At 43.7% G+C, this 14834-nt stretch overlaps 1 protein-coding gene across 3 annotated transcripts in view; it reads left to right on the top strand.

Annotated features, from left to right (window-relative positions):
* LOC105480106 (lysosomal associated membrane protein 3) overlaps positions 1-14834 on the top strand; it is a 42298-nt gene that overhangs the window by 19288 nt on the left and 8176 nt on the right. For 2 of the 3 annotated variants that reach the window (XM_011738565.3, XM_011738563.2), the window contains exons 4-6: positions 3564-3621; positions 8294-8464; positions 11171-14823. In XM_011738565.3, coding sequence (XP_011736867.2) covers positions 3564-3621; positions 8294-8464; positions 11171-11310 — 369 coding nt within the window. In that variant the 3' untranslated portion in view covers positions 11311-14823. Of the gene's footprint in view, positions 1-3563; positions 3622-8293; positions 8465-11170; positions 14824-14834 lie in introns of those variants that run through there. The other variant, XM_011738564.2, reaches the window with a different exon arrangement.

The raw sequence follows: 14834 nt of genomic DNA, 5'->3' as shown, positions 1-14834 counted from the left end.
GATGATTTTGTTTCCTTTAAGAATATCCAGTAACACTATAACTCTACAAAATAAAGTGGCACAATTGTCTAACTAAGCCTCATTCCAGAGCATAAATTATGTAAAACTTGGAATCTTTTTTTTTCTTGAAAAGAAATACTGAATAGGGATGTATGAACAGAAGCCATGTCTGTCTTGAATGGTGGTGAGACAAGATGGTATATCCCCATGCCATTAACCCTGAGGCCCGGGGCTTAAATACCATATGGAAAGGGTGAGTCAGAAGAGATGTGCAGGACGATTGAAGTATGATCATGTCAAGTCAAACTTGGAATCTTAAGAAAACTAAATATCCCCTTGCCCTTTTGTTGACATGAATCCACCTAACAGATACTTTTCCTTTACCCTAAAGATAGACATCATGGCTAGGCATAGTAGCTCATACCTCAAGCCTCATTCCTTGTAATCCTAACACTTTGAGAGGCCAAGTAGGGAGGATCTCTTGAGGCCTGGAGTTGAAGACTAGCCTGGGCATCATAGTGAGATCCCATCTCTATAAAATTTTTTAAAAAAATGCTGGCTGTGGTGGCACGTGCTTCTAGTTCCAGCTACTTGGGATGCTCAGGCAGGAGGCTCACTTGAGCCTGGCAGGTTGAGGCTGCAGTGAGCCAAGATCTTGCCACTGCACACCAGCCTGGGCAACAGAGGGAGACCCCGACTCAAAAAAAAAAAAAAAAAAAAAAGCTAGACATCAGCTTAGTCCTAGTCAACGTTTGACTAATCTTGATTCAGTCAAAATGGAAAGAAATCTGAGTACAGGTTCCAGACTCTGTCCTGTTGTGCCCTTAAGATGAACTCACAGTGAATGTGAGCACTCTGCTTGTGGAAGGCCTCATGTTTTGATTAGTCCTAGAAAGCATGGATTCTTGTGGAGCGGCAGTGGCCCTGCCCATCAGGAACGGGTTCCCAGGTGTTCCGCTTGTGCATCTGGAAGGGCTTAGGCTTGTTTTCATGCTTTGCTGTTGCCCCATGAAATTCTTGAGTTTTGAACACGTGGCCCCACACTTTCATTTTTTACTGAGCCCCAAAAATTCATTATGTAGCCAGTCCTGCTTCCCATCAATGGTTATAGGTTTCAGCTGCCTTTCAGGGAATGTGAAAGTAAATTCTCACATAATGAATTTTTGTCCTATACCCACACATCCCATGGAGGAAAACGCAGGGCAGGATCTTGCTTTGTCTCACCTACAAGCTATGTGCATCTGCGGTAGATGCTTAACTCTTCAGAGCCTCTTTGTTCTCAGCTGTAAAATGGTCTGATAATATCGATTCTGGTCTCAGGGGGTCGTTGTAAGGATCAAGTGAGGCAATGTCAGTGAAAACATGCATGTGGCAAATGGTGAAACTCTCACAGAAATGCCACGCATTCTTTCCTTAGGTGGACAGGTCAGACACCAAAGGGAAGATTCCAAGAGGCCTCTGAGGAGTCTGAGCTGACCTCATTACTATTCTGCTGCTCCTCAAATCAGTCTCACAGTGCAGCCCGAGCCATTTCCAAAATCAAAGCTATGCTCATGTCACTGCCCTGCTTAAAACCCTTCAATGGGCCCTCTTTGCCCTTAGGGATGGGGCGGGGGTCTTGTAACCCTGACTGTGGACCCTGAAATATAAGTCTCTCTTAGATTAAAAGAGGCTCCAAATTTTAAAAATGCCCGGAATAAATGGTATATAAAAGCAACACATAGTTGGTGTCTTCTTTTTCTTTTTTTTTTTTTGAGACAGAGTCTGGCTCTGTCGCCTGGACTGGAGTGCAGTGGCTTGATCTCAGCTCACTGCAAGCTCTGCCTCCCAGGTTCACGCCATTCTCCTGCCTCAGCCTCCCGAGTAGCTGGGACTACAGGCGCCCGCCACCTCTCCCGGCTAGTTTTTGGTTTTGTATTTTTTAGTAGAGACGGGGTTTCACCATGTTAGCCAGGATGCTCTCGATCTCCTGACCTCGTGATCCGCCCGTCTCGGCCTCCCAAAGTGCTGGGATTACAGGCTTGAGCCACCGCGGCTGGCCAAGTTGGTGTCTTTTTAAAAGAGACATTTCTCCCTAAGGCAAATGGATGGTCTAAGGGCATTGTTCAACTTGCCTTCAAGACCCAAGAGACTGAGCACCTTGACGGAGGCAACCAGGTCCTCTCCCATGACCTAGAACAGTCCCTGGCATGGAGTGGGTATGAAAGAGACGTTAAAGACTAGACTTGGAGGCAAGCAGAGCTGGAGGTCATATCTTCCCCTGCCACCTCTTAGGACTGTGACATGGAGCAAGTCACCCAGCCTCATTTTCCCTCATGATTATGGTGAGGATTAAATAAGGCAAGTGCATGGAAGTGCCCGCGACAGTGCCTGACACAGGGTAGGAAGCTATTGTGTGGCAGGTGCTATTCAATGAATTGTAGGATCTAGAGCTCAGTGTATCAGTATCAATGATCTTACTAAAACAGTTTGTATTTATGGAACCCTTTTATTGTATAATGAATCAACATTTTATCCACTAACAATACACAAATGAACTATAATGTGGTCAAGATTAGTATTGTTAAGTTTCTCTAATGACTATATTTGAAACCTCTAAAAGTAATTCAATTTCATGTTCTGATTTGGGTTGCTCTGCCATTTTTGCACCTCTTACTTATAGATGGTTTTCTAAGGGATGTTTAAAACTGAGAACACTGTGGATCACCTCAATTAAAAAATGGAAACTCCCTTTTCAACTTACCCTTCTACACCCCAATTCAGTTCCCTATAAGGTTTCATGCCCTTCGTTTTTATAGGGCTGTTTTGTAGTTTGTTTTTGTTTTTCTGGAAAGATAATTCCTAGATGAAATGTGGGGGTACTGCTTTGTGTTTAAATACAACCACTTGGGGTTCTCTTCTAGAGGATACCCAGGATCTCAGGGTAAGGCATTTCTTCCCATAATCCCTCCCAGTGGCCCCATTTAGCCATTTTGAAGACATAGACCCATTAAGCTGCGTAAAGCCATTGACACCCTATGTAGGAACGTGTAGACACCATTTTGTATACATTGTTTTTCCCAGAGGGTTTATGGACCCCGGGAGGTCCTCCCATGGTATCCTTAAGGATGAGCCTTCTAAACCAGATGGATGGTCTTAAAAATAAAAGGAAAGGATGCGTGGTCTCAGGATAAGAATTCCTACCCTTAGATATTAATTGCTAGTAAAAGCTTACTATACGCTCCTGCTCCTCCACCTTCCTGATGGACTTGCATTGTAACAGGGAGAAATTTGGCCCAACCAAGGGACTCAGATTATACTGGTGGAATTTGAATATCAGGCCCTAGCAACTAGTATGCAGTAGGGAAATTTGGGGCCAGGGGAAAACTGTTAGTTATTATTTATTTATTTGTGGTATGTTTACTTTTTTGGAATTTTTATACACAATTATGACCCAGTATCAAGTAACTCCCCAGCCCTTATATCTAGATTTAATAGCTGGAATCCTAAACAAAGGTTATAAACCAAGATTGTAAACATATGAATAGAGATGAACCAAAGGTTAACACCCTGCTGTTTTACAGGATGAAGGATCATATTATATCAGTGAAGTGGGAGCCTGTTTGACTGTCTCGGATCCAGGTTAGTAATTACAGAATGCCCGTTCTACCAGCCATGACACTGTTTCTGGTTAGCTCACCTTTCATGCTATTGAATCTGCTCATGTTTGATGCTGCTTTTTTGTTGTTGTTGTTGTTGTTGTTGTTGTTGTTTTGTTTTTTTTTTTTTTGAGATAGAGTCTGCTCTATTTCTCAGGCTGGTGTGTAGTGGCACCATCTTGGCTCACTACAACCTCTGCCTCCTGGGTTCAAGCCATTATCCTGTCTCAGCCTCCTAAGTAGCTGGGATTACAGATGTGTGCTACCACACCCAGTAATTTTTGTATTTTTAGTAGAGATGGGATTTCACCACATTGCCGAGACTGGTCTCCAACTCCTGACCTCAGGCGATTCGTCCACCTCGGTCCCACACAGTGCTGGGATTACAAGTGTGAGCCACTGCACCCAGCCAATGCTGCTTTTAAGGAATAGGCTAAGAAAGCAGCCAGCAATGTGATTTTGGGGGACTTTACTATGCCTCTGTGTGCTTGTAATTTGCCCATCTGCTCGTAAATGAGGCTAGACTAGTATGATGTCAGAGATCATGATTGGCAACGATAAAGAGTTTAGTGGCTTTTTGACAGATCTGCTGTTGATAGTGCAGCTGATTCTATACTCTGGGAATCATACATTCACTCTACTAAAATGTAGTTAGTGCCTGCTAGGTGCTAAGCCCTGTATTAGGCATTGCGGATCCATAATATTTCAGACTAATAGATCTTACCCTCATGGAGTTTACATTCTAGAAGAGGAAGAGTGCAACAACACGTTAAATGATAATACAGTAACCCCCCCACCTTATTCACGGTTTCACCTTTCATGGTTGGTGCAAAAACAGGTGAGTACAGTACAGTTAGAGTTTCTGAGAGAGAGAGATCGCATGCACATCACTTTTGTTATGGTGTGACAATTTTTCTATGTTATCATTAGTTATTGTTTTTAATATCTTACTGTGACCAATTTATACATTAAACTTCATCACAGGTATATATGTATATGCAGGAAAAAACATAGTATATCTAGAGTTCAGTACTATCCATGGCTTCAGGCATACACTGGTACACTGGGGGTCTTGGGATGTATCCCCTAAGGATAAGGGGGACTCCTGTGCTCTGTTAAGTAGTGATCTTTTTTTTTTTTTTTTTTTTTTTTTGAGACAGTCTCGCTCTGTTGCCCAGGCTGGAGTGCAGTGGCTTGGTCTTGGCTCACTGCAATCTCTGCCTCCCAGGTTCAAGCGATTCTCCTGCTTCAGGCTCCTCAGTAGCTGGGATTACAGGCACCTGTCACCACACCTGGCTAATTTTTGTATTTTTAGTAAAGATGGGGTTTCTCCACGTTGGCCAGGCTGGTTTCAAGCACCTGACCTCAGGTGATCCATGCACCTCGGCCTCCCAGAGTGCTGGGATTACAGGCGTGAGCCACTGCACCCGGCCCAGTAGTGATAAATTCTATGAACAAACACAAGCAGGAGGAGTGGAGAGGAATTGAAAGCTATTTTAGGTGAGTCTATCCCTTATATCTTAGGGAAGCCCTCAGGGGAGAAAGGCCCTTTGAAGAGGTGAAGTTTGAGAAGAGAGATTCACCTCTTTGGGGATATCCGGGCCTAGGGAAGCTCTTTCCAGATGGCCAGAAGAACAGATGCACAGGCCCTAAGGGGTGAGCTGGCTAGTGTGTTCAAGGACCTGCAGGGTGCCAGTGTGCCAGGAGAGAGAACAAGCAGCAAATGTGGTCAAGGGACAGACAGCCAGGCCAGAGCATGTAGGGCCAGTGGGCAAGGCAAGGGTCAGGACTTTGGACTGTATTCTAAAGTGTGAAAGGATGCCACCAGGGGGTCTGGGGGAGAGAGGAAAATGATACCTCAGATTTACATTTATAAAGGTTCACTTTGGTTGCTATATGGACAATGACTCTAGTGGGGTAAATTCAGAGAACTCCTACAGTGTTCACTTCCAGAGAAGCAAAGCTCCCGCTCACACTAGATGTCTCTCAGAGGCCTCAAATGTTTCCCTGCAAAGTTAAATAACTTTTATTTTCTTGTATCCCCCTGTGCCAGGTACTGTACTAAGAGTTTTCATGTCTGTTTTCTCCTTTTCAAAGCTCTATCCTTTGACTAGCTTAAACATTATTTTACCAGTTAAGGAATTTATGCCAAAGAAACTTGCCAAGAATTGAAAATGTGGAGTAATATCTACTTAAAATATCAGCTACATTGTATTGGTATGTTCAGGGAGATTTGCCAATGATTGTTAAATGTAAGTAAGATAGCATAGTTGACAACTCATTTTCATATATGTTAATTCACTTAGACCTGTCTCATTTAGGATAGAGAATAAATATTGTGAGTGCTAACATCAGTTAGCTAATGTTATCACTAGGTATGGACCAGATTTTAGCCAGCAATAGAGTAGCAATCTCTTAAGAGGCAAGGGAGGCTGGGTGCAGGGGTTCACGCCTGTAATACTAGCACTTTGGGAGGCTGAGGCAGGCAGATCACCTGAGGTCAGGGTTCAAGACCAGCCTGGCCAACATGGCTAAATCCCGTCTCTACTAGAAATACAAAAAAAATTAGCCGGGCGTGATGGCGATTGCCTGTAATCCCAGCTATTCAGGAGTTTGAGGCAGAAGAATTGCTTGAACCTAGAAGGCAGAGGTCGCAGTGAGCCAAGATCGCACCACTGCACTCCAGCCTGGGCAATAGAGTGAGACTCCATCTCAAAAAAAAAAAAAAAAAAAAAGGCAGGGGAAGTGAAAGACTGATCAAAAATTAATTTAGAGCTGAGGGTGTGGGAAAATCAATTCTAGGTCCTGATCCTAATGGCTGAGCAGGAGCTTAAGGAGTCACAGTAATGATGATTTTCATGTTAATGGGGGTATTAAGAATAGTAATCAGTTGTAATTACAGTAGTGACAGTTGTAATGTTAGTGGGGATGGTAGTAGCAGACTATCCCAGGATATAACACATGATACGGTCGTGTACACAGAGAATTCAGTATGTTGTCTAGGGCATTTGCATGTACAGACACTGGCATTAATGCCACCTTGTTAATTCATCCTGGGACTATTCCTTACTGTAACTACTAAGCGGACCAGACAGTTGGGTCCTCTGACCAGTGAAATTTCTACCATTCAAGAAGCTATAGTGTAGTCAGAAGAGTGCTTAGTAAGCATGGAATTAGAGAAAATGGAGTTCATTGTATGATTAATTATTTTTCTTTTATTATTATTATCTATTTATTTTTGAGACAGAGTCTCGCTCCATTGCCCAGGCTGGAGTGCAGTGGCACGATCTCACCTTACTGTAACCTCCACCTTTCGGGTTCAAGCAATTCTCCTGCCTCAGCCTCCCTGAGTAGCTGGGATTACATGCACCCACTTCCACGCCTGGCTAATTTTTGTATTTTTAGTAGAGACAGTGTTTCACCATGTTGGCCAGGCTGGTTTCAAACTCCAGACCTCAAGTGATCTGCCCAGCTCAGCCTCCCAAAATGCTGGAATTACAGGCATGAACCACCATGCCCAGCCTATTTATTTATTTATTTATTTTAGAGACAGTCTTGCTCTGTGTCCCAGGCTGGAGTGCAGTGGCGTAATCATAGGTCATTGCAACCTTGAACTCCTGGGCTCAGATGATCCTCCCACTTCAGCCTCCCAAGTACTTGGGACCACAGGCACGTACCACCATGCCTGGCCTCAATAATTAAAATGTTTAACTTCATCTGCTGATGAAGCCTCCACTTCCTTGAGCAGGGTGTACCTGTCATAAGACAGGGCCAGTCCTTGAGCAGGTTCCTCTACCCAGACGGCACTCAGATGGGAAGAGATGGGCCTCTCCCTTCTCTCTGTTTCTGTGGATGGATGCAACAACTCCTCCTAATGAGTTCTTTGAGATGAAATTTCACTCTTGTTGCCCAGGCTAGAGTGCGATGGCGCAATCTCGGCTCACCACAACCTCCACCTCCTGGGTTCAAGCGATTCTCCTGCGTCAGCCTCCCAAGTAGCTGGGATTACAGGCATGTGCCACCACGTCTGGCTAATTTTGTAGTCTTAGTACAGACGGGGTTTCTCCATGTTGGTCAGGCTGGTCTTGAACTCCCGACCTTAGGTGATCCGCCTGCCTCGGCCTCCCAAAGTGCTGAGATTACAGGCAAGAGCCACTGTGCCCGACCCTTAATGAGTTCTTGACCCTGCTCGTCTAATACATTCAGCCTGGCGATAGGCAAGTGCTGCATTTGCTGACTGTGTGTCCTTTCACTGATTCATTAAGGGTTCTGTGACTTTCTAAGTCTCAGAAAGCAATCTTCTCTTACCTCTAAAATTTTGGAGGCACCTCTCTGTAGCCCCCAAGTACTGACTAGTTCCCACCCACTCTGTCCCCAGTGATTTAAAATAACCAAAGAACACATTCTCAAAAGTTCTCATTTCAGTGTTTGCGCATTCCAGTTTATGTGAGGTGTCTCCCTTATACCCCAAACAGAGCAGCTGAAAAAGTCTCCAAACCGCACCAGGGTGTTTTTTCATGGGGAGAAGGTGGCAGAACCCCCAGAGAGCCACTCAGAAGGAAGTCCATTTAGCTGCACATGGGCAGCCCAGCCACAGCTGGAGCTCGGTGGATGCCTATCAGGACTCTTAAGAAATCTATATGTCACCTTTTCAGAGACAATTTACCAAGGAATGAAGCATGCAGTGGTGATGTTCCAGACAGTGGTCGGGCATTCCTTCAAGTGCGTGAGTGAACAGAGCCTCCAGCTGTCAGCCCACCTGCAGCTGAAAACAACCAATGTCCAACTTCAAGCCTTTGATTTTGAAGATGACCACTTCGGAAATGGTAAGTTAAAGATGGATTGGGTTGCAAACATACACTTTAGAGTCCCCAGGGTAGATCCAAATGGTTTTCTGTCTGCAGATGTCCAAGGAGCCAGCATGTCATGAGCTTCCTGGGACAGTATGATTCCACACAGCTCACAGGGCCAGGCTCCTCTGGCCACCTCAGAATCAGGCACCTGCACCCACCCAGTCACGGCTGTCCTACAGCAGATTACATTCTCTTAGACTCTCACACATTCTCATTCATTTAAACACTCATGCGCTCAATCAAAACAGAAAATACCACCTACGACTTCCCTTTATGTCCTGGTGGGTGTAAATTCAGATATGTTTGGAGAACACTTTAAAGATCCTCAGTATCAGTAATGTCTAAAATCAAGATTTGAGGATAGTTTCTTTCCCACCGCAGAGGGAAAAGAGCAAAATGGAGCAATTCAAGATAGAAGGAAACCCCCTCTTCTCAATTACAAGCTGTTGGAACCCCTCATCTCAATTACAAGCTGTTGCACCCAACAGTGTTTCCTCAGAGTTGGTTTTAGTTTCCCTCTAAATTCTGCTTTGAGTTCTGACCATCACAGGCAGAGCTTGCCTGATGACTGCCCTGGAGGAAAACAGATCCCTGGGCCAGGGCCAGGAGCCGACCAGGGTGACTTTCCAGAACAGCCCTCTTCTCCCTCCCAGGAACACAGTGTTACGAGGATTTCTACATATGCCCAGGAGGGTCATGTACTTCAATTTCTAAAACATCCCTCTCATAATAACTAAAAAATGTGCTCACACCTTCCCAGTCATCAAAAATAGATTTAGCTAGAAGTTTAGCCATCTTTTAAATGTCTACAATATGAATCTGATTTTGCTTTGGGTTCCATCATGAAATGGCAGATGCGTGTAGCAGAAAACTTCTCCGCAGGTACTCAGTGGGAGGCATTTGGCAGAGGAAGGACTGGGCGTTGCTTGCCTTGGGTCCCCTGGTTTCTGTAGGCTTTGTCGGAGTCCCACAGTCATATGAAAATTTGCCAGTAGGGGTTGCCCCCATTTGTCATCCACTCTCAAAACTTCTAGTGTTAGAAAACTATTTCTTTCTTTTACAATCATTATGAAGGTTTGAAAAACTTCTGTAATCGTGTGATCCTAAAAAAAAGGTACACACTTGCTCTTCTTCCCCTTCAGAAGCTCTGTGAAGCAGGAAGTGATCAGGTCTGGGAAATCTCTTAGTGGCAGAGGTGGGAAATAAAACCTTTCAGCAGGACGTGCCTGGCCTCCTATTAGCAGTGTTCACAGGGATGCATAGAAAAGCTCTCTTGTCTTTACATTTTTTTTCCTTAAAAGCATCATTAATTGGATAGTTTTCCAAACAACAGACTTCAGAGTTCTCCTTAACTCCTTTCCCTCCAGCAGCCTCTCATACAAATAGTCACAAAGCCCTAACAATTCCACTTCCAAAATGTTCCCCTTGTTCTCCCACTGTCACCCTGTCAACTCAACGCCATCTTCCTAGTGTTTGCACTTCAAATTTCACTAAAGATGCTCAAATGCGAAGAGGCATGTCATTCTGTAAATAGGATTTTCTAGCAGAGAGTAAGAGAAGGGGGAAAAGAGGAGCAGGTTACCATACCATATGGTGTTTAAAAGATACATGTGCAGAGGGTTATGGGAGCCCAGAGGAAGCTGTGATTGACAGTATTGCTGATGAGAGGGTGGACTAAAGAAGTCTTGACTGATGGGCGATTTTTAAACAGGGGCTTGAAGAACTGGAGAGGAATCCAGCAAGTGTCAAAGCTGAGACTTGTAAAAGATAATGGTCATCCCAAACAGTAGACTCCTAAATCCTAAAATCCCCTCCTCCCTAAAATCCTGGAGCCTGCATACATTGTTTTTTGTTTATTGAGTTTTAGGGTTTTTGCTGTCCTTTCCTTTGGCTGTTTATTATGCTGTTTTAGCAGCCCCAAGCTATCTGAGCAGCCCCTTTAAGAAACACAGAGTTAGGGCCAGGTGTGTTGGTTGACTCCTGTAATCCCAGCACTTTGGGAGGTCAAGGCAGGCAGATCACTTGAGGCCAGGACTTTGAGACCAGCCTGGCCAACATAGCAAAACCCCATCTCTACTAAACATACAAAAAATTAGCCCGGCATGGTGGCATATGCCTGTAATCCCAGCTACTCGGGAGGCTGAGGGATGAGAATCACTTGAAACCAGGAGGCAGAGGTTGCAGTGAGCCAAGATTGTGTCACTGCATTCTGGCCTGGGTGACACAGTGGGACTCTGTCTCAAACTATTACTAGAGTTGGACAATATGGCTCCAGGAATTACTCTAAGTTGAGAATCAAGACATAACTCTGATCACAACCCTCTAGGCCAAACTAGCATATTTTCTCAAAGCTGGATCTGCCTGGAAGCAGCATCAGAATCCCACCGGCCCCAGCTCAGACCACTGAATTATAATTTCCTGGCCATGTGTCTGGAGATCTGCAATTTAATAAGCTCCCTAACTAATTACCAGTGCTACACATGTCAGAGCCACTGTGGCTCTGAGAGGATCTGAGAAGGAAAGATCCCTTTCCCTCTCATTTTCACCCACTGTGGTCTGAGCCCCGGCAGCTCCATCTCTCCCTCAGTCTCCTCTCCAAAGCTGAGGCAGATGTGGCAGTGCCACTTCCCAGCATTTGTGGCCAGTCTGTAACACTTGTTACTCTGACTTCAATTACAGCGGATGAATGCTTCAGTGACAGAAACAGGAGAGAAATCCCTGTGGCCATGGGCCTGAGTATCACAGGACTGCTTGTCATTTTGCTAACCGCATGTCTGGTGGCCAGAAAGAGGCCCAGTAGAGGATATGAACGCATGTAAAGCCCCACTTTCTTCAAAACGTGCAAGGTTAAGGTCTTGGGAATTCCGGCCTCATATTCAGCCTGAAGTGAAAGGATTGATCTGTCTCGTTGCTTGTTGCACCCTCCAGAGCTGATTAGGAAACCTAACTTCCCACCAAAGGGCTACCCCAGGGCTAGGAAACGGCACCTCCCCACTTCCTCCTGTTACCTTGGGGAGGCCATGCCAGGTGTGCTTGACACCCTCTGCCACACCTGAATATACCAGTGCTGGCTTCCGGAATTAGAGGCAATAGGCAGAGACATGAGCGGGGTGCTTGTGAGAAGGGAGGAAGCAAAAACCTGGAGGGAGAATCGTGGCGAAGACATTTGCAAATTGACTGATTTCTCTTAGACATTTTCAAGAGTCCTGATTTTCAGTTTTCAAAAACATTACTTTAAAAAAAATCAATGCATTTCAAAGTTGGTTACAAAATGATTTTAAACTCCTGGATTTTACCAACATTTGGTTTACTTAAATTATAGATGATCTTAGTATACTATTATTTTTTTAAAAAGCATATCCTACTCTATGGTAATGTATTATCCGTTTAAAAAATTAGGTAACTGCCTATTTCATTTTTTTAATTTGAAGCACATATCAAAGATCATGGCAAAAAAGGAGGAGCTCAATAAATATTAGCTCTTCTGTTCCTTCAGCTTCATGTGTTGTCTGCCTTCTTAGCTACTTTTTTCCTGGTTTGTCGGCTTTTCTTTGATGCTGTTTTATTCTTGTAAATGTGTCCATTTGGACCATTGCAGGAGAGGAGGGAGGCAGAGCAGGGAAACAATCCGGAATGGCAAGCAGGAAGAGGTAGACCCGCCTGCAGGATCACTCACTTCCCTTTTATGCAAACATTCACCAAAAGCAGTACATTCCTGATGGCGGACGGTTGATATCTGAGGAAAAATGCTATTAAAATATGGCTTAGGATGTTATTCATGGTTTCCTATTACATTGATTGGGGTTCAGAGAAAAGGGAGAGGAATGTTCTTAATTGATTCAGAGAGAGGGGAGAGGAATGTTCTTAATTGATTCTACTGACTGGAAGTTTTCTTGTTTTTCCAAATTTTCCAGAGGTGCCATTCATTATTTTTAACATGACGTTTATGAAATTTGACAACTCTAAAACTACTGCTTATTTGGGAAATGTACTGACTCCCCAGGAGGCATTTTTGCTCTCCTTGTTTTCTTAGAAGTGGGGCTGTGGCCGAGGGAACACCGCAGCTTCAAAAGAGCGCTAAGAGCCCCTGAAGACATCCAGAGTGTCAGGAAATGTCTGTTGCCCTCTTAAAACAGGAGACGTTGATGACAATCTGATATGAGGACCCAGGAGTTCCCCCAAGTGACTCAGGCTTAACAGCAAGAGCTTGGCTTTGGAGAGCTGCGATCTCCTTCCACCTCCTCCTTTAAACTGTCTCCTGCTCCAGGCTCCCCTGTGTCCAGTGTTAAGGGCACTTGAAAGTTCTGTAGGGCAGAGGACAAGGTGTTTATTCACCGGCCACTCACCCTTCTGCAGAATGATTAATGTAAGATTTACCTTCTAGCATGTGGAAATCCCTCCCCTCGCAGATGAAACAGAAGCAGAATTTAAAATCAAGTGTAGAGGGATATGACCATTCACTTAAATTTAATTTTCCTTCCTACCTTCTTCAGGGAGTTCTTTTGGATGATGGCCACTGCTTGGACTCCTGCTATCTATTCCCCCCACCCCAGTACCAGTTATTCGTAGAATTAATTTGAATTGGCATTCTGGTAACACAAAAAGCAAAGGTCTCATTGGACTGGCCAGTAAATAAACGCTTGGATGTGTGATTTACTCACAGTCCTGCCCACTTTCCAGGTGGAGAGGAGAGGGGCAGCCGAGATGGGCTCCTCATCTGCCTCCCCTCCTAACCACTCACACATCCACCCTAAGAAGCCTGTGATGAGAGGGAAAAAAAATTCGGTGAACTCCTCCATTACTAAATCTGGAGGAAAAAAAAAGAGTGGGTTGCTTTATCTTCTTCCTTTACTAACCTAGGATAGTGAAAATGGCTCCCAGGAAGACTGGGAAGAGTAAAGGTAGGGACTGGTGGCAGCGAACTGGGGAAGCAACCCCAGGGCCGAGGATCGCTCCAGGCTGCAGCTAGTTTCCATGCTACAAAAAAGAGAATAGAATCCAAATATCTAGCCCAAAGGGAAACATCAACTGAAGTCAGATGCCATGGAAAGAAAGACCGTAATTCACCCAAATGGCATCATAGGAAATGGAGTATTTGGACCGACATGCTCAAGCATAAGCAAAATGAAAACCAACTGCATGGTCACTGTGCCAAAATACTGCAGCAAAATCAGAATAGTATGAAATTAAATTAAGAAAAGGAGTGAGGGTGTATTAGTTTGCTAAGACTATCTTAGGAACATACTACAGTCTGGATGCCTTAAATAACAGAAATGTGTATTCCCACAGTTCTGGAGGCTAGAAATTCAAGGTCAAGGTGTCCACAGCATTGGTTTTTCTGAAACTTCTCTCCTTGGCTGTAGATGGCCTGTGTCTTCATGTGGTCTTCCTTCGGTACCTGTCTGTATCCATGTGTCCTCTTTGTGTAAGGATACCATTCATATTGGGTAGAGGCCCACCCTATTGACCTCATTTTCACTTATTGACTTCTTGAGACACCCTGTGTCCTAATACATGTTCTGTGCTCCTGGAAGTTAGGACTTCACCATGTAAATTTGGGGGAAGGGAGGGGAGACAATTTAGTCCATAACAGAAAGTTAGAAATGAAAATAGTAAAATACAAAGAAAACATAATTCAAGGAACAGAAAGAAATTCCTGACAATTGCTTGATGCTGAGAATCACTTAATGTGAATTCCAGATAATCAGAGTTTAAAGATAAGATGTTAAAATGAAAGAGTAAGAAAACAAGAGGAATGTCAAAGCAATACACTACATAATGTATAGAAACAGTAAGAGGCAGAATAAATAGGGAGGAAATTATATTATTTTCATAGAGAGAATGACTGAGATCATTACAGGTAATACAGATAAACCTTATGATTAAAGCATTACAGGGAAGCTACTAGATATACAAGCTACTCTGACATAGAGACCTCAAAGATAGAATGACAATATATTTGAAGATTTAAGGACATTTCCTTGAGATAAATCATTGAAGTTGGGATTAAAAGAGCATGTCCCAAAAAAGAATTGATACCAAAAGTTTAACACTGGGACATATCAGAAACAAGCTATAAAACTTCAAACATAAAGAAGTCTTTAGGCCTTTATGGAAAATAAAATAAAATCACCTGTAAACAGGAAAGTTAAAGTTGACCTCCAATTTCTTCACAACAACATTTAAAACCAGCAAATAATTTCTACAATGATCTAAGAAAAAAAAGTATGACCCAAAAATATCAAGTATAAAGACAATAGGCAGATATTCTTTTGTTTGTTTGTTTGTTTTGAGACAGTCTTGCTCTGTCACCAGGCAGATATTCTTTTTTTTTTTTTTCCAA

The sequence above is a fragment of the Macaca nemestrina genome, chromosome 2 (assembly GCF_043159975.1).
Source record: "Macaca nemestrina isolate mMacNem1 chromosome 2, mMacNem.hap1, whole genome shotgun sequence".
Lineage (NCBI taxonomy): Eukaryota > Metazoa > Chordata > Mammalia > Primates > Cercopithecidae > Macaca > Macaca nemestrina.
This window is presented reverse-complemented; position numbering and strand designations above follow the sequence as displayed.